The sequence below is a fragment of the Martes martes genome, assembly GCF_963455335.1.
Source record: "Martes martes genome assembly, chromosome: 4".
NCBI classification, from domain to species: domain Eukaryota; kingdom Metazoa; phylum Chordata; class Mammalia; order Carnivora; family Mustelidae; genus Martes; species Martes martes.
Window position 1 is genome coordinate 36382186 of NC_137891.1, and position 24205 is coordinate 36406390.

Below are 24205 nucleotides of genomic sequence, written 5' to 3' on the forward strand. Positions count from 1 at the left end.
GCAATACAGGGATACGTGAATAAAGTGGGACTCCTGGAACGGATGTAATGGATTCGTGTTGCTGTCGAGGCTGCCTGGAGGAGGCAAGCTTTGTGGATTTGCATGTATTTGACAGGTCATAGCTCTGTTGCCCGAGGAGGCGGGGGTGCACCGGGAGGGCCTTCAGGGCTCCCTAGAGGACAGAGCAATTTAGCAGAGAAGTCAACCCAGCCCCATGCTAATCTGACTCACCATCCATATTTTTCAGTAACTGTGGACCCAAACATGTTGAGAAGTGACATCTTCATTGACTTTCTAAAATTCGTACAGCTGGTAAGCATGCTCTTCTTTACCAAGATCATTATTTTGCTGCTGAACATGTCTCTTAATTACCATGTGTGTGTTGCCGGCCATTGACCTCACAATGGATAAAATAAATTCATTTGGAGTAATTGGAGAATGGTTCCTATTTTAGCTTTTTTTTGGTGGGGGGAGGTTTAGGTTCTAGAAGGATAGTAAGCATGTCACTTGACCTTTGAACTTAATTAAGCAGATACTTTTTAATCCTGTAGTCTAAGCATCATATATCTCAAAACTGACCATGGGGAAGAGAACCTTTTATTACTAAGGGCGCCACAACAATTCAGGGACCTTCCTTCTGTAGCTGGGATCCAGTGTGCCATAGTAAAGACATCGAGACAGCAGTAAGAGCTGGGCCAACTGTTCCTTGTATATTCTCTGCTCCTAACTTTGTTGTAAATGGATCACAGAGAAAATTCAGTGTGAACAGAATGACAGAGCAACTCCCTTTCCTTTGTTGGTCTACAGAACCACTGGCCACTTGCCTGTAGAGGCTGGAAGTTTGCCCAGTAGGCTTGGTTAGCACACCACTCATTCTCGTTGTACACGGGGGAACATTTTTATGTCTACAAGTATGTTCTTGACTGAATGGAAAGCTTTGCAAAGATTGAAGTCATAAGAATAACATGATTTTTTGAATTGGATCCCTAGCTAGGGGAGGAATGATACTTTGATGGGGTTTGTAAAAAATGGAAGCAAATTTCATTTATTCAGTGGGTCAACCACGTTGGTATAGTAACTGGTCCATTCAACCTGAAAAATGACCCTGGAGTCTCCCATTGTGTCACCATTCATATTTTCACCTACATTTGATGCTTAAAAAATACGTATTTTCTTTTTCTTTGAGTTTGTTGTGGAGATGTTGATGGTTATAAAATTCAAACAGCACAGAAGGGTGTATGATCCCGCCACCAACCTCCAGCAACCCTCTTCAGAGGCAATGGTTTGCAGTTTATTTATTTTTTATTTATTTTAAGATTTTATTTATTGATTTGAATATATATATATATAGAGAGAGAGAGAGAGAGCGCCAGCGTGCACACATGGGAGCGAGCGTGAGTGGGGGGAAGGGGCAGAGGGAGAGGGAGAAGTAGACTCCCTGCTGAGCAGGGAGGCTTGATCCCAGGACCCTGGGATCTCGACCTGAGCTGAAGGCAGACGCTTAACCTACTGAGCCGCCCAGGCGCCCCAGCTGTTTCCAGTTTAATGTGCGTTCTTTCTACACATTTCTATGCATCTACATGCATTCATATCTATGCAAATCCTTTCTGTTTTACAAATAAACATATATTCCACACACTTACTAAAACTTGTTTGTTTGTTTTTTTTAATTCTAAGTCTTGCAAATCCTTCTGTGCCAGTCGCCAGAGGTACATTTGGCCTCAGTTTTATCATCTTTTTTTGTACATTGTGACTTTTCCATTCAGCGCTTTTAAAAAACCATTCATGGGTGGGGAGGCGCCTGGGTGGTTCAGTGGGTTAAGCCTCTGCCTTTGGCTCAGGTCATGATCTCAGGGTCCTGGGATCGAGCCCCGAATTGGGCTCTCTGCTCAGCGGGGAGCCTGCTTCCCCCTCTCTCTCTGCCTGCCTCTCTGCCTACTTGTGATGTCTCTCTCTGTCAAATAAACAAATAAAATCTTTTAAAAATAATAAAAAAAATAAAAACCATTCATGGGGTGTCAGTGTCTTGGAGCTTTGAGTGTCTTTTCTTCTGATACTCTGAAAGATTTTTGCCTGGTTTTAGTTCTGTTAGTGTTTTACCTTACCGTGCTTCCTCTGATGAGATTTCCACTTTTGTAATGGCTTTATTTTTCTCCTCTATGTCTTCCATCAACTTGACCAGCTTACTTTTCAACCTTTTTGTTATCATACCTCTTTTTTGAGGCCTTCATCTCTTCTTTGAGGTCTTAGTTCAGAGAAGCTCTATTTTTATTAATACATCTATCATTGGCATCTCCTTAGTGGCATGGTGTGGGGAATATAATTTTTACCCTAAGTTGATCAAAATTCCTCCTCCTTCCCGGCAGGTGTTTTGCCGAGGGCTCTGGCTATTTCTTCTCCGGCAGTCACTCAGCTTTGGAAGGGTCTGTGCTTCGTGAGCCAGCTGACACTAAGTGTTGGCGAGGAGCTGGGGTTGAGTCATTTGAATCTGTCCTTTATACGTCTGGATCTTACCTTTTGTTTCTGAGCACGTTCTCTAACGTTCTGCCCGGAGGGCCGAGCAGTGTATCTAGCAGTGAACCATAACCATAGTTCCACACATCATGATCCAGCATTTTAAACCCTCTTTTTGGGCGCCAGGGCGGCTCAGTCGGTTGGGCATCTGCCTTCAGCTCAGGTCATGATCCCAAGGTCCTGGGATTGAGTCCCATGTCGGGCTCTCTGCTCAGTGGGCAGCCTGCTTCTCCCTCTGCCTGCTGCTCCCCAGCCTGCTCGTGCTCTCTCTCTCCCTTTCAAATAAATAGATAAAATCTTTAAAAATAATAAAAAAAAAACCCTCTCATTGACTAAGTAGTTTCAGGACTGGCTCGGTGTTTAAGAGTGCAATGTCAGGAGTGTGATGACCCAGGTTTCAATTTTGGCTGCCCAACTTTCCATCTGTATGGCCTGGGGGGCAATGTACCCAGCCTCTTTGTATCTCAGTCCCCCAGCTATAAAATAGGGGAATCACTCCTGCCTCACAGGGCTGTTTTGAGGATTGAGTAAGCCTTCAATATCTCTTAAAGCCCTTAAATATCATCCGGCAAACTAACACTTACGAAGTACTTGCTACCATTAACACTGGTCCTTTCTTCTCTTCCCAACCATGCTGAGAGATTGCTTTCTGCAAAGATAGTGTGTCTGTACATTTTCTTTTTTTGGCCTCCTGTGCCACTAGGTAGTGTCCACTGGGCCTGCAGTTGTATTCCCAGACACGCTAGTCCCTGGGGATTAACTGCTTGCAGCCAGCTTCCCCGTGACTTGAGTTCCCTGGCACCTCCATACTTCTGCTTCTCTCCTCCCCAACCAGGTCTGATTTCAACTGCACTGGGCAGTCCCTTTGAAAACCCAGTAGTGGTTCAGGCTCCGGACAATTTTCAGCTTCTCCCAGGAGGATCTTCCTTCCGGTTGTTTTCTGTCTCCAAAAGGAGAGCACGACGGATGTTTATAAAGGAGGTTGATGATTTTGAAAAGGGAGTTTAAATCAGGAAGGTGGTTCCGTGTCCCCTGCATCCCTGTCCTCCTTATGCTGTCCTTTATTATTCACACATTGAGCAAATACCTAGTGAGTAGTGAATGCTCGCAGAGAGCCAGCACTGCTGTAGAGGTGAGGGAGACCCCAGCAAATAGCACCCAGTCCAGCTCACTGAGTTTACTGTTGTGTTGGGGAGACAGAAAAGTCACTGGGCAGGGCACTAAGTGTAATGAATACTGAGATGGGACCACGCACCGTGATGCAGGAGCGCGCACCGTGAGACGGGACCGTGCACCGTGATGCAGGAGCCTGTGCTATGAGATGGGGCCATGCACCGTGACGCAGAAGCACACACTGAGACGGAACCAAGCACCATGATACAGCAGCGCACACCGTGAGAAGGGACCGCGCACCGTGACGCAGGAGCACGCACTGAGACGGGACTGCGCACCGTTAAGCAGAAGCACGCACCGAGACGGGACCGCGCACCGTGATACAGGAGCGCGCACCGCGAGACAGGACCGCGCACAGTGATGCAGGAGCCTGTGCTATGAGACGGGACCGCGCACCTTTACGCAGAAGCACTCACTGAGACGGGACCGCGCACCGTGAGACAGGAGCGCGCACCGTGACGCAGGAGCACACGCTGTTGAGGCGGGACCGCGCACTGTGGATGCAGGAGCACCTGCTGTGACCCGTGAGAAAAGGGCCAGGAGACACTGCCATAGGATGAGTGTGTATCTGGGCGACCTTCTAAAGGAAGTGACAACTAAGGTGGTATTGGAGATTTCTGGGGTGGGCAGGGAGATCAGATTATACTCTAGCTTTTTTCTTCCTGTTAGGGACAAAACACATAGTGTCTGGCCTTCTGGAAGCCTCAGGACTGATATTAGGAAAAGGGAAGCAATAGCCACGTAGCAATGGGGGTGAGTCTACTCCAACTTCCAGGAATCCCTTCCCCGACCACCTTGCAGGGCCAGAGTGTTTTACTGATGGTAAATAGATGCAGTAAACGCAGGAGAGGTCGGCCCACGGAGCTTGTAGCCAGATTGCTTAGTGCAGGGCGCATGGAGCCGGGAAAACTGGAATGAGCAGTGGTGATACATGGATTTGCCGGACTGTGAAAGGAGACCAAGGAACAGGGATTGGCTCAATATTGGCTCAATATTCTACAGACCTGCATATTTGCACCTTTTCTGATAAGTGCTTGGCCTGCACTCAACAAGTGATTATTGCCAGGTAATCACAGGCTCCCAGGCCAGGCTCTCTGGGCAGAGCAGTACAAGAGCTTCTTCTCTCTGGGCAAGAACACAGGACGTGAGAAACCTGAATGCGTGCAAGTTTCCTGCCGCCCTCCTGAGGAAACCCTTTCTCAAGGATGATCATATGCAAGTTGCAAAAACAAGAGGGGTTTCCTGCTGTGGGGTGATTTAACCTGGGCGAGGCCTTGTGCTTTATGTGCATTCTCTCCTTTATCCCGCACAACTTGTTGAAGGAGGTGCCATTAGGATCTCTTTTTCAGGTGAAGTAACTTGTCCAAGGTCACATATCTCATACATGAAAGAGCTGGGATCTGAACCCAAGGAGCCTAGACCCAGAGGCCCTGCTCCATGGATGTTATGAGAAATTTCTAGAGTGATGGTAGCCCACCCAGCCCTGCCCCTAACCACATCCCTTTTGTTTTGTGTCTCTAGACTCCCTTCATTTACCACGCTCTATGTTTTTCCCCTGTGATCGCCTTGGAGATAAAGGGATTTTTGAAAAGGCGAAATCAAAGTCTTTAGACTAAAGACTTTTTTCCCCCCTCTTTTAAAAAAAAATTATTTATTTATTTATTTTTTATAAACATATAATGTATTTTTATCCACAGGGGTACAGGTCTGTGAATCGCCAGGTTTACACACTTCACAGCTCACCATAGCACATACCCTCCCCAATGTCCATAACCCCACCCCCCTTCTTCCGACCCCCCTCCCCCCAGCAACCCTCAGTTTGTTTTGTTAAATTAAGAGTCACTTATGGTTTGTCTCCCTCCCGATCCCATCTTGTTTCATTTATTCTTCTCCAAGCCCCCTAACCCGCCATGTTGCATCTCCACTTCCTCATATCAGGGAGATCATATGATAGTTGTCTTTCTCGGATTGACTTATTTCACTAAGTATGATACCCTCTAGTTCCATCCACGTCGTTGCAAATGGAAGATTTCATTTCTTTTGATGGCTGCATAGTATTCCATTGTGTATATATACCACATCTTCTTTATCCATTCATCTGTTGATGGACATCTAGGTTCTTTCCATAGTTTGGCTATTGTAGACATTGCTGCTATAAACATTCTGGTGCATGTGCCCCTTTGGATCACTACGTTTGTATCTTTAGGGTAAATACCCAGTAGTGCAATTGCTGGGTCATAGGGTAGCTCTATTTTCAACTTTTTGAGGAACCTCCATGCTGTTTTCCAGAGTGGTTGCACCAGCTTGCATTCCCACCAACAGTGTAGGAGGGTTCCCCTTTCTCCACATCCTTGCCAGCATCTGTCATTTCCTGACTTGTTAATTTTAGCCATTCTGACTGGTGTGAGGTCATAGCTCATTGTGGTTTTGATTTGTATTTCCCTGATGCCGAGTGATGTGGAGCACTTTTTCATGTGTCTGTTGGCCATCTGGATGTCTTCTTTGCAGAAATGTCTGTTCATGTCTTCTGCCCATTTCTTGATTGGATTATTTGTTCTTTGGTTGTTGAGTTTGATAAGCTCTTTATAGATTTTGGACACTAGCCCTTTATCTGATATGTCGTTTGCAAATATCTTCTCCCATTCTGTCAGTTGTCTTTTGGTTTTGTTAACTGTTTCCTTTGCTGTGCAAAATCTTTTGATCTTGATGAAATCCCAATAGTTCATTTTTGCCCTTGCTTCTGTTGCCTTTGGCGATGTTCCTAGGAAGAAGTTGCTGTGGCTGAGGTCAAAGAGGTTGCTGCCTGTGTTCTCCTCAAGGATTTTGATGGATTCCTTTCTCACATTGAGGTCCTTCATCCATTTTGAGTCTATTTTCGTGTGTGGTGTAAGGAAATGGTCCACTTTCATTTTTCTGCATGTGGCCCTCCAATTTTCCCAACACGACTTATTGGAGAGGCTGTTTTTTTTCTATTGGACATTCTTTCCTGCTTTGTCGAAAATAAGTTGACCATAGAGTTGAGGGTCTATTTCTGGGCTCTCTATTCTGTTCCATTGATCTACGTGTCTGTTTTTGTGCCAGTACCATGCTGTCTTGGTGATGACAGCTTTGTAATAGAGCTTGAAGTCCGGAATTGTGATGCCACCAACTTTGGCTTTCTTTTTCAATATTCCTTTGGCTATTCGAGGTCTTTTCTGGTTCCATATAAATTTTAGGATTATTTGTTCCATTTCTTTGAAAAAAATGGGTGGGATTTTGATAAGGATTGCATTAAATGTGTAGATTGCTTTAGGTAGCATAGACATTTTAACAATATTTGTTCTTCCAATCCAGGAGCATGGAACATTTTTCCATTTCTTTGTGTCTTCCTCAGTTTCTTTCATGAGTATCTTATAGTTTTCTGAGTATAGATTCTTAGCCTCTAGGCTAAAGACTTTTTTAATGTTCTTGATTCTTAAACTGTAGTATTCTATGGTCTGATGTGAACAACAAGTTTGAGAAAAAGAAGACTGAGAAGGTATTTGGAGTAGTTTTTGTGTGCCTGGAAAGTTAGGGGCAACCTACTGACCTGGGAAGTCTAGTTCATTCTGGCTTTGCTTGGGGGATCTGAGAAGTGACTATTTCTTTACTTCCTCTTAAGAATGTTTATCACATGCCTTTGTAATAAAACCTCCATAAGAGTCCCCAAACTGTGGGGTTCAAAGAGCTTTGGAGTTGGTGAACATGCCAAGACGCTAGCAGGGTGGCGTGCCCAGAGAGGGTATGAAAGCTGTGTGTCCCTTCCCACGTCCCTTGCCCTAATGCATCTTTTCCATTTGGCTGTTTCTGGGTTGTGTCCTTCATAATAAGTGGGTGATGGTAGGTACAAAGAGCTTTCTTGAATTCTGTGAGCATTTCTTGAAAATTACCAATCTTGAGGAGGCTGTCATGGGAACCCCTGATTTCTAGCCAGTTGGTCAGAAGTGTGGGAGGCCTGGACCTGTGACTGGGATCTGAAATTGGAGAGAGGCTGTCTTGTGGGACTGAGGCCTTAACCTGTGGGGTCTGCGCTAACTCCAGGTAGATAGTGTCAGAAGTGGGATGAGTAGAGAAAAACCGTGTTTTTCCTTATGGCATCCTGTGAGCATTATTAAGGCCAGTGTTGGTTGTTTAGTGGTGAGCATAGCTGTCTTCCATGAGCAAAGGTGAGGACATTGGAGGGTTTTAAGTGAGGGGAAAACATTTTTAGGTTTGCTTTTTAAAAATACTTCTTTGGCTGGTATGTGGAGAGTGCTTTGTAGTGGAGGAGAATGGAAACGGGGTGGGGGGGGCTGGGTGGCTCAGGCAGTTAAGAGTCTGCCTTTGGCTTGAGTCCTGATCCTGGGGTCCTGGGATCAAGCCCTGTTTTGGGCTTCCTGCTCAGTGGGGAGTCTGCTTCTCCTTCTCCCTCTGTGCACCCCCCACCCCTGTCCCTCATGTGCTCGCTCGCTCTCTCTCTCTCACACACATAAATTTAAAAAAAAAAGAGAAGAAGACTGGAAGCCAGGAGGCCATTGCAGGAGTCTGGGGGAGGAGGTGTCAGTTGGGTCTAAGATGCTGGTGTCGGAGAGGAAAAGTGGATGGATTCAAGAGCTAAGAGTGTAAGATATAAAATACGCACAACTCAGAACTTGCCTGGATATGAGTGTTAAAAATATCTTCCTGACTCTTCTCTTGAATCCTTTATTTCTTACTTGTTGGTGCTCATTCTAATGAAAGGGACATGACTTCCTCTTCCTTCCTTCCACTAGCAATAACGCTACAATATAACCCAGTTGGGCGTTTGCTGTGAGTATTGTTCCAAGTTCCACACCTTGCTTCCTTGAATCTTGACCACAGCCCTATGAGGTGGGCCCTATTACCATCCTTATTTTAGAGCTGAAGGAATGAGGAATACAGAGGGCAAGTAACCTCTCCAGGTTTGCACAAGGTCCCACGTGGTGAGTGCAGGAGCTGGGCTTGGAACCCATTTCCTCACATGGTCCAGCCCAGTCCCTTGGAACTTCCAAGGGGATTGCTGCAGCTGACCTCTGAGTTTCCCCCACCCCCCTCTCTATCTTCCCACTCATTTTCGCCACATGACCAGGCAGGTCTTTCCATAACTCTGTTTCCAGCCTTCTGCTTTCTTTTGCGTTTTTAATAAAATCCTCAAGTGTCTGATTTCAGGGCCCTTTATAATCTGACCCACTCTGCCAATCCAACCTGCTTTCTCGCTTTTGCAGAAGAATTTAATAAAGGTATGACTTTATATCATTTTAGCTGTTCATGTAATATAGCTATCTTACCAGTCTGCAATTTGGTTTGAGTTGGGAGTTGCCAATTTATAAGATAGTATAAATTAATGCTAGGATTTCTTTCAGAATCTTACCAAAAAGCAATGGCATCCTTTTCATTCATTTTGACTGTTTTTCCCCTGAGGTAAGAGATCTCTGTGATTATAGGCCCCAACACTTGAAGAGCCAACATCTAGGCAAAGATGGCCTAGAAAGAGACTATTTGCAACCGTTATTTTGAGGGAGCCCATAGAAACTTAGTAATAGTAAGTACATGGTGGGGAGAGGGTAGTTAAAATTTAAAGTCAAAGCTTGCCCTTTGATAATAAAATTGGGAAAAGTAAGCCTTTCATTAATGTGATTGGCCTTTTGAGGTACCTGGGTAATGCAGTTGAGTTGTTGGATTCCCCAAGTTCCCTACAAAACCTGATCTGTTGTATCTGTGAATGTGGTCAGGGTGAGGAAAGGGGAGGTGTGGCCTGTTGAGGGGAAAGGTCCCAGTTGGTCAGCTCACCTGAGTGCAACTCTGTGATCTCCGAACTATCTTAGGATTGGTCATTTGGTTCTTCTCTCCCCCAGCCTGATACCAGAAAGGTAGTAACCTGGGCTGGGTGCACATTGTCTAGGCACCCCTGTATTACTGAAATTCTAGCTTATGTGGTAAGCTTAGAACACAGACAGTGGTTTCTCTCAGTTCTCCCCAGGATGATACATAACCACCGTTATTCTAGATGTTGAGGAGAGAAGCAAACTCATTGCCTACAGTGGATGCGTTGGTGCATTACGGTTTAATCCTGTCATAGATCCTGGGATCAGAAAGGCTGTGACCTGAATCAGCCTCCCAGAGATGAAGCAGCCCTGTGGACTGACAGCATCCCACTTGGCAGGGGCTAAAAACAGCTTTCCCCCATAGCTGCCCTGGAGGCTCAGCTGGGCAGCACTGCCCATGCCTCCTCCTGGGTGCCCCCTCTCTGTGGTAACAGAGCACCAGTTACAGCTTCACACTTTCCCGAACTCTGAAGGCCTTCCCAGGGTCTCTACCATGTCCTTGACATTTTAGAGCATTTCACCCAAGAACTTCACAGGCCCCCAGGTTTGCTGTCGCCTCTAGTGCACACACAACCCCTTGCAGAATGGATACGTACGAGCAAAGCAGGACTGGACACTCGCTTCCCAGATAGTGACATGCTTCCTCATTCAGGCCTCATGGTTTGCACACTTCAGATTTTTGCTATAGCAAAATCATAAATTATTGCAGATGATGGACTTTTAGGGAGGCCGGGAAATAGTCAAAGTGAGAATTAAAATCTGAGATGCCTCAGGGTCACATGGATAGCTTTTCTTTTTCCCCTTAAAATGGATGCTTTATTGTTTATTTGGAAATTATTCAAGCTGCACATGTCATTGCTTTGTCTCAGCCTCTCCACACACTGCCTCACCCCACCCTGCCCCTCAGGACTCCATCCATCAAATCTGTGCAGTCAGCTCTATGTGTCTCTGGATGCCGAATGCCCTGAGGGTCCAGGTAGAGGAAGTCACTGACTGTTTCTGCTCCGTGTGCCCCATTGAAGGGCACTGTGAGGGCTCACTGTACTTTTCTTTTGCTTGCAGGACACATTTAGCATCACTACCAAGACAGCCTCTCTGGATATATTTCTGCCAGATGGAAGGAATATTCCAGTCAAAATTCTAACATCAGATACTGCTGAAAGAGTCCTGGAGGTAAACTTTGTCGAAACTCCAGAACCAAATTTAGGAATCATTCTGTTTGAAGGCAGGGACTAGGATAAAGTTACCTTCCAGAATCTTCCTGCCTATCTTTTTACTGTGGATGATGTATCTGTTGAGATGCTGGGATTTTCTGGGAGACGGACCAAGGAATCTGAGCTACAGCCAATCCTCTGGAGCGTCTTTGGTTTTACTCTCCTTGTGGACATCAACTTCCCAGACATCTTTTAGACCCTCCCCAACGCTGCTGTCAGTCACCTGGGACTCAGCCAAGGTTGTACCCTGGAAATGTGCCAAGTGCTTTATTATGGGATGCCTCATAGTTGGGAGCAGGAAAGGGAGTGGAATCCAGATGAGTCTGAAACAGGCAGTACCGAGGTAGGCTGGTGACAGGTCCTATCAGAGAGTGACAGAGGAATTCTCAAAGGCTGAGAGTTGTTCCTCCTCCCCCACAGGGAAAATCCCTGAAACCAACAACATAGCAGGTCTAACTCTGGGTCCAGAGGGCCAGACATGAATTCTAGTTGGTTCTATGAAGTCTGAGGACAAGACCCAGAGACTACCCTCCCCGTCTTTAGATGGCAGCCATTACCAGCTCTTCCCTGGGGCCTTTCCTCCCTCCCCTGGGTGCCAAGAAGACACTGGCTTCTCACATCCACACACTGTTCCCAGGTCCTTTTCCTTTGGAGGGCTTTAGTTCTAATCTTCCAGAGAAGTATATGAGGGAAATATAAAGTTATAACCAGGTGGAGGTCAGGAAGTTTCTAGGGTCTTCCAAGGACAGAACATTCTTGTGCTGGGGAGGTGGTACCTGATACCTTCTGGGCAGGAAACAATTCCTCCCTGTTGGGTTCCCAGCTCTCAGGCCCACTTTTACCTGAGACTGTGGCATGGGTGGACGGCCTCTCCCTGTATCATGGCTCCTCTTTCTACCCTGGGGATTGAAGCTGGCCCATGCCTTCTTGGTCTCCAAAGAGCAGTTTTGTCCCCAGACTAGGAAATGTCCTTTCTCTAGGGTCTTGGCTCTGCCCAAAAGTGATCGTTTTGGACCTTCCTGCCTATGACAGTCACTGTACACCACCTTTTCTTGGCTCCTGTACTGCTGTCCTGTTGAAATGGGATCAGCAGCCACCTCATTGCCGAGGCCCTCCATGAAGAAGTTACCCCAGAGCCCCCTCCTTAACCAACCCCCGGCCCCCCCAAATCCTACTGACCTCGTGTCCCAAGTCTCTCTCCTAACAATTCCCATCTCCATTTTCTCCTCTCCATCCTCACACCCTCATTTTGAGCCTTTATTTCTCAGCTAGATTTCTATAGCAGCCCCCAAAGTAGTCCCGGCTTGCAGTCTCACCAGTCTTCTATACTGACCTCCAGTATGACCTTTCTAAAAAACATCAGAGGCCCTGGACACTTAATGCCTGAGGGGATTTATTAAAAAAAAAAGTAAAACAAAAAAACCTCTCAAATACAAAAATATTCTTCCCTAAATCGTCCCCCAGAGGCCCTGCAGAGCGGGAGACTGACACATCAGTGAAGGAGAAGGACAGTAATAGGGCGGAGGCCACAGACCAGGATGCCTCCAGGGCCAGGCCTGTAACGCAGGGGTGTCAGTGAGGGATGTGAGATAATTCGGGAATGGCAGGGCCCATGGAAAACTGGAGAGCCCCTGCCGTGCCTGACAGCTTCATTACTGACATGTTTGTCACATCCTGGGCTCACTGGGCTGCTGAGACGTATGTGCAGCTGAAGTTGGCTGCTGGTGGGAGTTTGGGGTCTCTACCTCCCTGGGGTCAGGGCAAGAGCTGGATTCAAATGATGGCACTGCCACGTCATAACTGTGTGGGTCTGGGTAAGTGGCTTAACCTTTCAAGACCATGTCCAAGTAATTATAGAAGTAGCCCATGTTCCATCAACAGTGGTGGTTATGGTTATTTCTCAGTATGGGTATTATTACTGATAATAATAATTATGGGAGGGAGTGTTGAGTCACTATTGAGTAGGGTAGTAAGCCTAGGGTTCCCCAATCCCATCTGTTTGGCCCAGTTCCTCTTGTAACTAAAAGGATAGGTTTAACGAGGTGCATTTGTTGTCTCAGAAAAATATACTTTCCCTCCTCCAATCTCACTGACTCATGAGAAATTCACACCCCTGACACTGACAACATTAACATCAGGGAAGTTCACCTGGAGGTTCCGCCCTCCAAGCCATGGAGTTTCTATAAAAAGTAAAATGAGCCCTTGGCCAGGCAGACAGGTGAATTCTCCAGCAGCTGGGAACCTCTCCAGCTTGCATAGAAATGTAAGTTCAATTTTGTAACTGAAAACCATTGTTTATATCTCCTCAAGCATACGGCCCCCCACTCTGCACCTCACTGCCATCCTGCTGGGCTCCTTAAAGAATCAGCAACAAGCTAAAATCTCCTTTTGGTTTTAAACGCATTTGCGCTAATTCAGGTTTTACTGGTGGTGGTTGTGTTTTGAAGTGTCCTTAACATTTGCTAAGAAGAAAATACTGGGTCTCTTTTTGTCCACGTTTACTCCTCTCAAAAGAAGGTATGTGGGTTTATGTCTTTATAAATTACAAAAGGCTTCTCCATTCTCTCCCCCCACTCCTTTATCTGTCCTGGCACTAGAGCTTGCTGTTTTCACTGAGTGAGTCAGAGAAGAGAGGAGTCTAATCTAAACGGACGTGGGTCACACTCTAGGAAAAGATGTCTTTGCAGCCTGTTACAACCCAGCACACACTCACCCCAAATCAAACCCAGCAGGTTTGATTTGGGGTTTTTGCACGGGCATGGGGATGGGTGAGGTAGAAAAAAGGCGAATGGGGACAAGCCTTGAGTGAACGTGTGAAAAGTTCCCAGGCTTCTCTTTATTTTCAAGGCTCTGCCGAGAACACCCCCTCATCTCACCCACCTAATAAGATGGTCTCCTGAGGTAACTTACAGATCTCTGACAGGACAAGGACCTCTTTGAGCCTCATATTTGTACAGCTGTCCCCTTGGAGCCATGCTTAAAGCATCAGCTCACACATACGACAGTAAAGGTGAACACTTGAGGGTGCCAGAGGTGGTCTAGTGCCTTTAGGGGGTGCAAGCAAAGAAATCACTCGGGGACCCGGTCTTCAAGAGGGAGGGTCTGGGTGGATGAAGAAGGGGAGAGTCTGTGGTAACATGGACATTCCCGCCGAGGGAAGGTGAGTCAGTGTAAGACACAGTGAGCTTCCAGCCTCATGAGCCACTGGCAAAAATGAAACCGTTGGAAGGAAAGCCATTTGACAGAAAAGCCAAGGAGGAACATGAAATGAAAGCAGCCTGTGCCTGGGATCTGAGGTTCACTGAGCGACGTCAGACAAATTAGACTTTACCATCACTGGAGATATCAGACAGAAGCAGGCCCAGGGAGTCAAAGACGGCCCGTAGCTTGGACAGCCAAGTGGAAGGGCACGTCCCTTTTCCCCCGTGTCAGATAAACCAGCCCATAGGAAGGTCAGCTGGTGTGGGGGCCCCAGTGGCCGACCGCAGAAGGACAGATGGACATGGAGAATGACTGCTGCCCTCCAGTGGACTGTAAAGACCAAAGTCTCTGGGAGACACATCTGTGTCAGAGATGGGACAACCAGCCTTGGCAGAGGTTGGCTCATGTCCATTGTGCTTGAGCTGATTTTTATTTTCTTCATTCTAATTTTTTTAATTTCTTAATTTTCTAAAATTAGTATGCTCACTTTTAGATTCGGAAAAGATTCCTTTTAACGTCGGCAATCCATCAAAGCCCTTTTTTATCGAGTTTACAGGCAGTTTTCAAATTCTGCCCATCACTGTTACCATGGCGGACGTTCCTAACTTATCTTGTTTTTGGTTACAGGTGGTGTCACACAGAATTGGACTGAGTCAGGAGCTCTTGGGCTACTTTGGACTCTTTCTCATTCGATTTTGCAAAGAGGGCAAACAGTCTGGTAAGGAGAGAAGGAACGTAGGGCAGCCAGGAGCCGGGGAGGGTTGGTGTGGGCGGGTGCCCAGCCCACAGGATGCAGGAGATACAGCCGAGTGAGGGCGGTGCATGGGCCCTACTACTGTCCCAGCCCCTGGTGCAAAAGTGGGGGATGAAAAGTTGTGTCTGTGTTCAGGGTGAGCTGTGAGAGGTGAGAGGTGGCGTGGGGTGCACAGACAGCAGCAAGACGTCAGGTCCTTCCAGCAACTGCACTGCATCACATGCCTGCCCTGGTCCCAGGCCCAGGGCCCGTCTCACCATGACCCTCACACCCTGGCTGCTGACCACCAGCCACCCTGTAACCTCAAAATGGACAGCTAGACTCCAGATGTCAAGACATCCCATCACTTCTCCTTGTTCAGGAATGTTGGCTGTAAAATGTGGATGCTATCAATAAGTTCTCAGATTCTTAAAACTCGTGTAACAAGTTAGTGAAAGATGATGGTATGATTCACATGGCTTTCTGATTTCTCTACAGTGTATGTCTAAGATAGGACAAGTTATTTACTTGTGAAATAGTATTGATTATCTGAAGGCAGTTTCCAAAAGTTCCCAAGAAGCTACAGAAAGGGGTTTTTGAGTTGGAATTAAGGGGTTTGGGTTGCGACTTGGCCTCTGAGATCTGCCGTGGGCTGGTGAAGGCACCAGACCTCTCTGGATCTCAGGTTCTTTTTCAGTATCCCAGGGTAAAATGCCCCCTACTAAAAGTATTGATATTTTATGAGGATCAAATGCTACTTATTTTTTTTTAAGATTTTATTTATTTATTTGACAGACAGGGATCACAAGTAGGCAGAGAGGCAGGCAGAGAGAGGAAGGGAAGCAGGCCCCCCACTGAGCCGAGACCCCCCCCCTCCCCGATGCGGGGCTCCATCCCAGGACCCCGGGATCACGACCCGAGCCGAAGGCAGAGGCTTCAACCCACTGAGCCACCCAGGCGCCCCAAATGCTACTAATTTTTAAAGGGAATTTCAGAAAGTTAAAAATTGTGTACAAATGCAAGGGAATATTATTGTTGTGATTTTATTCTTTCCAACAGTAACGCTTAATTTTCTCATTTCAAAAGCCTCGGTATGTAAACTATATGTGCTGTTTCAACCAGTAGGACTCTCTTTCCCCCTTCCCTAGTCATGAAAAAATTGGTGGACTTTGAACTCCCTTACGTGAGTCTTCGAAGCGCTGAAGCGGAAAACTGCAACGTCGGACTGAGGAAGTGGTAAGCATTTATGGTGACCGGTGGTATTTTGAGGATGTTTTGGATTCCTGTTGAGCATTTGTTGGTCTCACCCTGTCAGCTCACAACCTAATAGCTAGAGAGGGACCAGGAACGTGGGGACAGTTGAGAGGAGAACCATAAAGAAGAGTGAGCGGAGAGTGAACCAGAATATTTGTCCTAAACAGTAAGATGTTGAGGATGACTTTCAGTGGTCTCCCCTAAGTACTTGAGGGTTCTTGTCCTGGAGATGGTGGCCATGAACACAAGGCTTGAAAAGCCAGTGCTGTTGGGGTGGGGATGGAAGCAGGAACGCCGAGGTACTGCAGATTGTGGGCTTGCTTTGGAATGGATTATCAGCTGGGTTAATTGAAGGAATTGGTTGATGATTACAAGCAGGTACGATTCATCTGTTGAACCATGATATTCCCTGAAGGCAAAGGGTGGACTCAGCCAACTTGCCGTGAATTTGAACTCTAAAGTATTATTCCGCTTATGTTCCTAGAGGATTCCAACAATAAATGCATATAAGCCAGGGCCAGCCATACCCCTAGACTGACTGAACACCTTTGAGAAAATACTACCCTTTCCCCCCAGAAACAGGAAGCCCTAGGGAGAGAGAACAAACAGAAAATAACAAGAAGTACCCCAGGATGCCTGGTCCTTAGTAGGCTGAACGTCTGACTCTTGATTTCAGCTCAGGTCATGGGTGTCAGGGCTGTGAGATCGAGCCCCGTGTGAGGCTCCAAGCTCAGTGGGGAGTCTGCTTGGGGTTCTTTCCCTCTGCTCCTCCCCCCCATTCTCTCTCATGCTCTCTCTCTCTCTCAAATAAATAAATCTTAAAAATAAATAAATAAATAAATAAAGCATCTCCCTGCATATCCCGTAATGTGTAGTCCGCAATGTTTGTTACCATGGCTGTACTGGATGGCTTCTTTGGCTCACTGTCTCCCAGCCCAGCTATTTTGTCATCTGATCACAGAAGTTTTAAAGAAAGGCATTTTGTAATCTAGGAATAGTAGCGATCTTGACCTCGTGATGCCTCGCTTAGAGTTCCAGTCCTTGGTTTTGAATTTTGGAAGGATGTTCTGGGCAAGGCTAAAAGTTCATATACTGCTATTCAAAGTATTCTGAGAAACTGTCAAAATCTGTGGCGTGGAACCCTGAGAAGGGGAAAAGGAAAAACCTTGAGCAGTTCCATCTAAGTGATTCTGGAAGCTGTTTAGTATGACAAGTGAGGCTGAGCATGACTGTTCCTGGGGTCAGAGTATGTGAATCTAAATCCCAACCCTCTTGGGTTTGAGTTGAATAACCTTAGCCAAGTTACTCAAGCTCACTAAGCCTCAGTTTCTTTATCTGTAAAATGGGAATGATAATAAGAGTCTACCCCATACACTTAGTATGCGGGTTAAATAAAATCATTCCACATGCTCAATAAATTTTGGTCTTGTTTGTTGCTGTTATATTGAGGATAATAATGATAATAGTAATAACAGTAACAACAGAAATCCCTGGGGCTTAGACTGCTTCGCTCATGGGCTCTCCAGAGAACTTGACATCAAAGACATGAGGATTCTGTCCCTCATCTTGAAGCCTTAATTGGAAATTGGGCTTTGCCTATGTCTTCATTAAACAGGTATATTCTAGATCATCAGTGCAAGAGAAGATGTCATTCACGTGTCAGCTTCTCGGATCCAGGCAGATTGCCTTTGCCTATGGGAACTGGGAAGAAAGGAGGTCTCACTCCAATTGTTAGAGCTGGGGGTCACGTCATCTGAGGGGGAGAGCCTGGAATATGATCCTGAAGGAGCTTTGTCCTCTTTCTAGGAGAAGTCTAACTGAGTGGGAGCAGGGAGGCTGGCTTGGCTGCCATAAGCTGTGGGATTCCTGGCAGGTGAAGCATCACAATGAAGCCTTGCCAGCCTCTGGGGGATTTTTCGCTGTCTGTGAATTCTCTGATGGCATCTCTCCGATTATGATACGGTTCCTTGCAGACCAGAGGGAGCCTGCCCTGGCCTCTCGGAGCCCCAGTGTGGGATGGGTCTGGAGGCTCTCTAGTTCTGACACAACAGTTGTTCTACTCTGCCACAGAGAAGAGGGTGCGTGTGCTGCGTGGCAAGTTAGCTAAATAGAATATAACAGAGTGCTTCCGGTGCCTCTCCCCACCCCCCCAGGAGGAAGGTGATCTTCAAGTCACATTTTCGTCCTTTCCTAGTCAGTCCCATTGGTTTGTTAACCATTCATTTCTAAGGCAGTTATTCTGCTTACGTCTGCCTTCAGATTGGTTTAGACTAGCTGCTGTGGGTCCTTTCCTGACCATTTCTATCCATTCTTAGCAGCTCCTGTGCTTATATGGGAGCCAGGATTTCAGTTTATCCTGGTGAGTCTGGATCCGTTAGGTTAGACAGACATGGAGCCCGGAGCCCCGCCATTTGCAAGTCACTCTGCAAAGGTCCAGAGGGGCAACTCCAAATAGGATGCAGCCCCGACCTACCTGGTGTCAGGGTCCACGTGAGGAGAGCAGTGGTCAGGAGGAATTTAGGGTGCTAAAGGATGGAGTGGAAGCCTTGGGGAGTGGGGACAAGAGGATAGCGGAAGAGGCAGGCGAGTCAGGGCTGGAGGCTGGGGAGGCCAGTAGTCTTCCAGGCAGAGGAGAGAACACATGGCTGGAATGTAGAGTGTGAGGAAGGGAGGTGGGTCATAGATAGAGCTGGAAATGAAAGCTAGGTGTCCCATGATGGGCACCATGGAGAGGAGCAGGATGAATGATCTAACTCCTGGGACCGAGAGTCCAAAGGTTACTCAGGAAAGAGCCCTCAGGTTAGAATGTAGAGCCTGACCCGGAAGGGCAGGGCTGAGGCAGGGGGCCTGACAAAGGAAGCAGCCTGGGTGACCTGGGCATGGGGCAGTGATACAGATGTGGGTACGGGGCTGATGAAGACACTCTTCCGTGGGGTGGGGAGAGGGCATGCACAGTCGGGGACTGAGTGTGAACGGGTTGTGGGCCATTTTCCATCAGCTTTAGCGTTTGGCATCTTTCCTCTCAGGGTCCACCAGGCAAGAGCATAGAGTGTAAAGAAAATCGGGGACAGAGAGCTGGAGGGACAAACTAAAAGCTAGGCAAGGAGAGGGGTGTTAGTAAGGGGGGGCTCAGTTTCAAGTGTAGGGGGCCACCACCGCAGAGAGCACTGGCTCCCAGGTGTGCCCACCGGCCATGGTGTCTGAATGAACTTAATGCTCCTGTACCACACAGGTACATGGACCCGTCCCTGGACTCCATGCTAATGGACTGCCCAGCAGCGCTCCAGCTGATCTACATGCAGGTGAGGGGGACCAAGGACTCGCAAAACACCTGATGGTCTTCACCATTTGGGATTGAAACCATTAGAAAAAAATGGGTAATAGTTAGGAATTCTACCATCAAAGCTAGGAGAGACAAATTCACAGAGAGAAAGTACAATGGAAGTTATTAGGGGCAAGGGGGCAGGGAATTATTGTTTAACGGGGACAGAATTTTTGCTGGGGCTGCTAAAAAAGTAGGTGTAAGAGAGTGTTGATAGTTTCACGACCTTATGAATGTTTTTTGTGCCCCTGAATTGTACACTTAAAAATGGTTAAGAAGTGGGGTCCCCGGGTGACTCAGTCAGTTCAGCTCTGCCTTCGGCTCAGGTCATGCTCCTGGAGTCTCAGGATCGAGCCCCACATTGAGCCCCACGTCAGGCTTTTCACATAGGGCTTCCTGCTTAGCAGAGAGCCTGCTTCCTCCTCTGCCCCTCCCCCACACATACAGGCTCACACACAGTTTCTCTCTCTCTCTAAAATAAACAAATAAACCTTTTTAAAAATGGTTAGAATGATACATTTTATATATATTTTACCACAGTTAAAAAGAAATTTAAAGAAGCAGAATTTAGAAAGAAGAAAAGTTCTACCTCCTTTTTAACAATCTCTCCGAGTTTTCCAGCCAACACTCCATCATCTGGGCCAATTTACATGAGCCTAGAAATGATGTCCCTGATAATCTAAAGCTACGTGTCATCCCCAAATCTCATTTTAACATCCTCTTCTTTTTCCCTGAGGCGACAAGCATCATACCTACCCACAAGGCCCACTTCAGAGATGTGTAGCCTGTGAAGCAGCACTGGGCCCCGTGCTCACAAGGGCCCCACACTTGTTTAAGATTCTGCTGTCGCCATCTTGAAATCCTTAATTTTGGAACAAGAGACCCCACATTTTCATTTTGCATTAGGCCCTTTCAAATTATGTTGTTGGTACTGCCTACCCCAATGCCCTAAGCCACCCCCCCTCCTCAGAAAGTACATTTGGAGTTTGGCCTCCTTTCCTTTCCCAAACCAGGTGGTGAAGGTTCTGCTAAGCAGAGGGATGGTCAGTGGATGCCGCCTCTGTGATAGGTCTCCTCAGCCCCACCTTTGTTCTCCTGCCTCACCAGCCCCCGTCACTACAGACACGATGTTTCTCCATGGAATGGGAGTTACCACTTGCCCAGAAAGGCAAAGACAGGGTGCCTGGTGGCTCAGTCAGTTAAGCGTCCAATCCTTGGTTTCTTCTCATGAGACTGACCCCACGTCAGGCCCCACACTCAACAGGGAGTCTGCTAGAGAGTCTCTCTCTCTGCCTCCCTGGCCCCCATTCACTCTCATTCTAAATAAATAAATGAATCAATGAATCAATGGATAAATAAATAAACAGTTTATAAAAAGGCAAAGACAGAGTGGCAGATTTCCCTTTTATATTTATAAAGCAGAAGCTCATCTTTGAAGAAATGACCACACTTCCATATTATCTTGTAAAGCAACCACTAGGTGCTTTATGTGCCCAGAGAGAGGAAACTTCTGGGAGTTTTACTGAGCTGTATGCAAAAGGACAGCCTAGCACAGGCCAAGCAGGAAAGCAGAAGGCAGGAGAATCACCAAATGCCTCAGAAGAAAGAAGCTGGGGAAGGTCGGCATGGTGGGTCCATGCACCAGGCCCCCAAACCACAGGGCATGCCACCATTTAACCGACAGTGTTTTTACTTAGTGTCTTACAAAAACATGGTACCAGAATCCATGGTGCCTACAATCTGATAAAGTAAAGCATCACTGACATCTCTGTTTCCCCCACTAGACCACCAGCCTCATGCAGGGACCTTGGTTTTTCCATCACAGGATGGAGCACCTGGGGGTAGGACTGAGCAGACACACGGAGCCCAGAGGCCAGAGTGTTGATAAGGGGTGACAGCCCTAATGCCCATTCCTTCTTATGTGACCTTTTTTTTTTTTTTTTTTAAGATTTCATTTATTTATTTGGGAGAGAAAGAGATAGCGAGCAGGAAAGAGAGAGAAAAGCAGGCTCTCCATTGAGCAGGGATCCTGATGTGGGGCTCGATCCAGGACCCTGGGATCATGACCTGAGCCGAAATCAAGAGTGAGATGCTTAACGGACTGAGCCACCCTGGGGCCTCTCGTAGGTGACTTCTTAAGAGACCAAGGCAATCTAATAAATCATCTTCACAAAGCTCTTCTAAATTCAAAGGAGGCAAATCAAAATATCACTTATTGAATATTTAATGTTCACTACTGTAGTTTAAGGGCTAGAATACAGTTTTGAGTTTATTTCTGATCATACTTTGATCCATATAATTAAACCCACATGGTGTGCGTTGGAACATAATTTACCATTTTAAATATCTTCCGAGGCACACTGCAGTTGTAACCCTGCTATTATTGTGCGTTATGAGTTGTGTCTGGTCTATTTGATACCACATCCTTGGTGGAGAAAGCATCACCTAGTTCCACTGTTGTTCTGGTGGGAAACAGTCTTCCTGGCCTGGTTTCCAGGATACATTGTGGGGAAAAGCAGAGGCTGCCAACGTCATTAGAGGAATTTTCTCTGTCTTCATCAAGGAGTTGTAAACCAGAGAGAAATGTTCTGTATTTCCTCTGCTTATGGTTGGGGGGAAAAATGCTTCACGGAAAGCACACTGAATTCAGTCTCGAAGATGCATTCCGTCCCTTGCTGTGCTGTGGGCTGTTTCTCCGGTGTGATCGAGGGCACGCCACCTTCATTCTTCTGATCCTGATCCAATCTCATCGCTTAACAACGTCCCCCTGTTAAGCGATGAGATTGAAGGAACAATTTCTAAGTTCTCTCTCAGCTTGAATAGACTGTTATCCAAATTGTAGGTCTTTGCCTGGCAAAGTCTTCAAAAGATGGTTGCTGATGGTATAACCGTCTGTGCCATTACCATCAATATTCTCATTGTTTGCTGAATCCACACAGAGGTACCAAGAAGATGGCCCCAGGGAGTCACAACCATCATTGTGGCCTCTTTTGGGGAAACTCTTCTCAGCTCCCCTCGAAAGAAAATATCTCCCTTCCTCTCTGCTCCTGTGGTATTTTGTTTATACCCATTATGGTCCTTCTCACTCAGCCTTGAAAATACTGCCCACATACATATTTGCCTAACTAGACTCTGAAAAGCCCAGGGCAGAGACTGTCCTGGAAGCTTAGGATGTGTGAATGTGTGAGAAGCAATCATCCTTTAAAAAAAATTAATACAGAATGTTCTTAGGAGTTCTTCTGATAAATAATGGTGCCATCATAATTGCTTTTGATTTTTCTAAAGCAGCTATGCCTCGTGACATCCTGGGAGCCAAGTGGACTCCCACATGTTTTTTTTTTTTTCCCTTTTTTAAAATTTGAGGAACATGAACAAAATGGAAGATTGTATATACCACTATAAATTTCTGGATTTTCTCAAAAATATTGAGGCTTGGTCAATTCTCGGTCTGTGTTTCAGCACCACTGGCCAGAATGATAATTTTGTGCAAATTAGAACAAGGGGTCCCTTCCTCCAGGCAGGCTTAACCCTATATCAGGGCCCGTGGCTCGGGGAGGGGAGCCTGGGTTGACCATTACCTTCCCTGGAGCCCCAGGGCCTGGTGCCCTTTGTGCAGACCCAGGCCTACCCGCACAGTTCTGGCCTTGCTGTGCCATGCCTCCACCAGCTGGAGCCGAGTGACTGATGCCTTTCTCTCCATTTCTCACTGTGGGGGATATGGGATATGTGTGATGGAAGTGCGTGAAACCCATGGCTTAGGAGATTTCACTCAATTTTAAAAATCAGTATCTACGGGGTGCATGGGTGGCTCAGTGGGTTAAGCCTCTGCCTTCGGCTCAGGTCATGGTCTCAGGGTCCTGGGATCAAGCCCCACATGGGGCTCTCTACTCAGCAGGGAGCCTGCTTCCCCTACTCTCTCTGCCTGCCTCTCTGCTTATTTGTGATCTCTCTCCCTGTCAAATAAGTAAATAAAATCTTAAAAATAAAAAAATCAGTTTCTACGTAAGTCTTTAGCGGCCAGTCTTTGGGGGGCCAAAGAACTGAGCAGAGCCATTTGTCTAAATCTGACTCTCTCATTGTTAGGAGAGGTCCTGTATGTCATATATTTGATGACTCTGGAGCCCATAATCAGGGTTAAATCTTTTCAAAGGTAGTGAAACAAAAGCAGTCTAGCCCTGCTGAGGTAGGGCATTTAAATCTCTGTGTCTGAGAGTCCCAGGTCCCCTAATGCTGAATGACCTATCTTCAGTGAGTCCTTACTGTTGTGATTGCTGTTTAACTTCTTTCTTTAGTCATGCTTTCTCCCTGTTACCTCTGCCCTGTGATAACAGCCCCTTACAGGACTCTACCACCAAGTGGAATTCGGGAGAGGAAAAGGAGTTCCATTCTTCACACCCACATCAATTCCATTCTGGCAGGGTGTCTATGCTTAGTTTTGAGAATAGTTGGTGACCAGGAGAAGGTCCTGGGGTGGATGCTGTCCACATGCTCAGAATTCAGCGGCTTGGGCAAGGACAGGAGGACTCGGTGCAGTGGCCAGATTGGGATTTTAACCTAACTCTTGCCAGATTTTGCCAGATTTTAACCTAACTCTCAAAAGCCATCTCTCTGGACCTCAATTTACCCATCTGCAAGATGGGGGGGATGTTCCTATCCCACAGAATAATTTGGATAAGGTCCATAAGAAAACCTATCTAAAGCAGGTTCTCAACAAATACTATTTTTCTTCTCCTCTCTAAACCCATCTCCTTTTGCTCAATCTAAATAGCTAAATCAAAACTTTATTCAGCTTTTCATTCTCCATTTGGAGATAAGGCACCACCAGTAACACTGAGGAATGGAACACGTAAACCTATACTCAGACTATGGTATAAATAAGTGTCTGACAATTAGTAAAGAATTATTGAGTGTTTGCTGTGAGTAAGACCTTGGACAAGATACCCTGAGGTGAAGG

At 46.5% G+C, this 24205-nt stretch overlaps 1 protein-coding gene across 1 annotated transcript in view; it reads left to right on the forward strand.

The window, feature by feature from the left end:
- The window catches only part of SNX31 (sorting nexin 31), a gene marked incomplete at its 5' end in the record, with an annotated part of 60683 nt that overhangs the window by 13299 nt on the left and 23179 nt on the right, over positions 1 to 24205 (forward strand). Inside the window, 5 exons of the mRNA XM_080801633.1 lie at positions 248 to 312; positions 10590 to 10700; positions 14570 to 14660; positions 15824 to 15911; positions 19162 to 19231. Of these exons, the coding sequence (XP_080657759.1) occupies positions 248 to 312; positions 10590 to 10700; positions 14570 to 14660; positions 15824 to 15911; positions 19162 to 19231 (425 nt within the window). The remainder of the gene's footprint in view (positions 1 to 247; positions 313 to 10589; positions 10701 to 14569; positions 14661 to 15823; positions 15912 to 19161; positions 19232 to 24205) is intronic.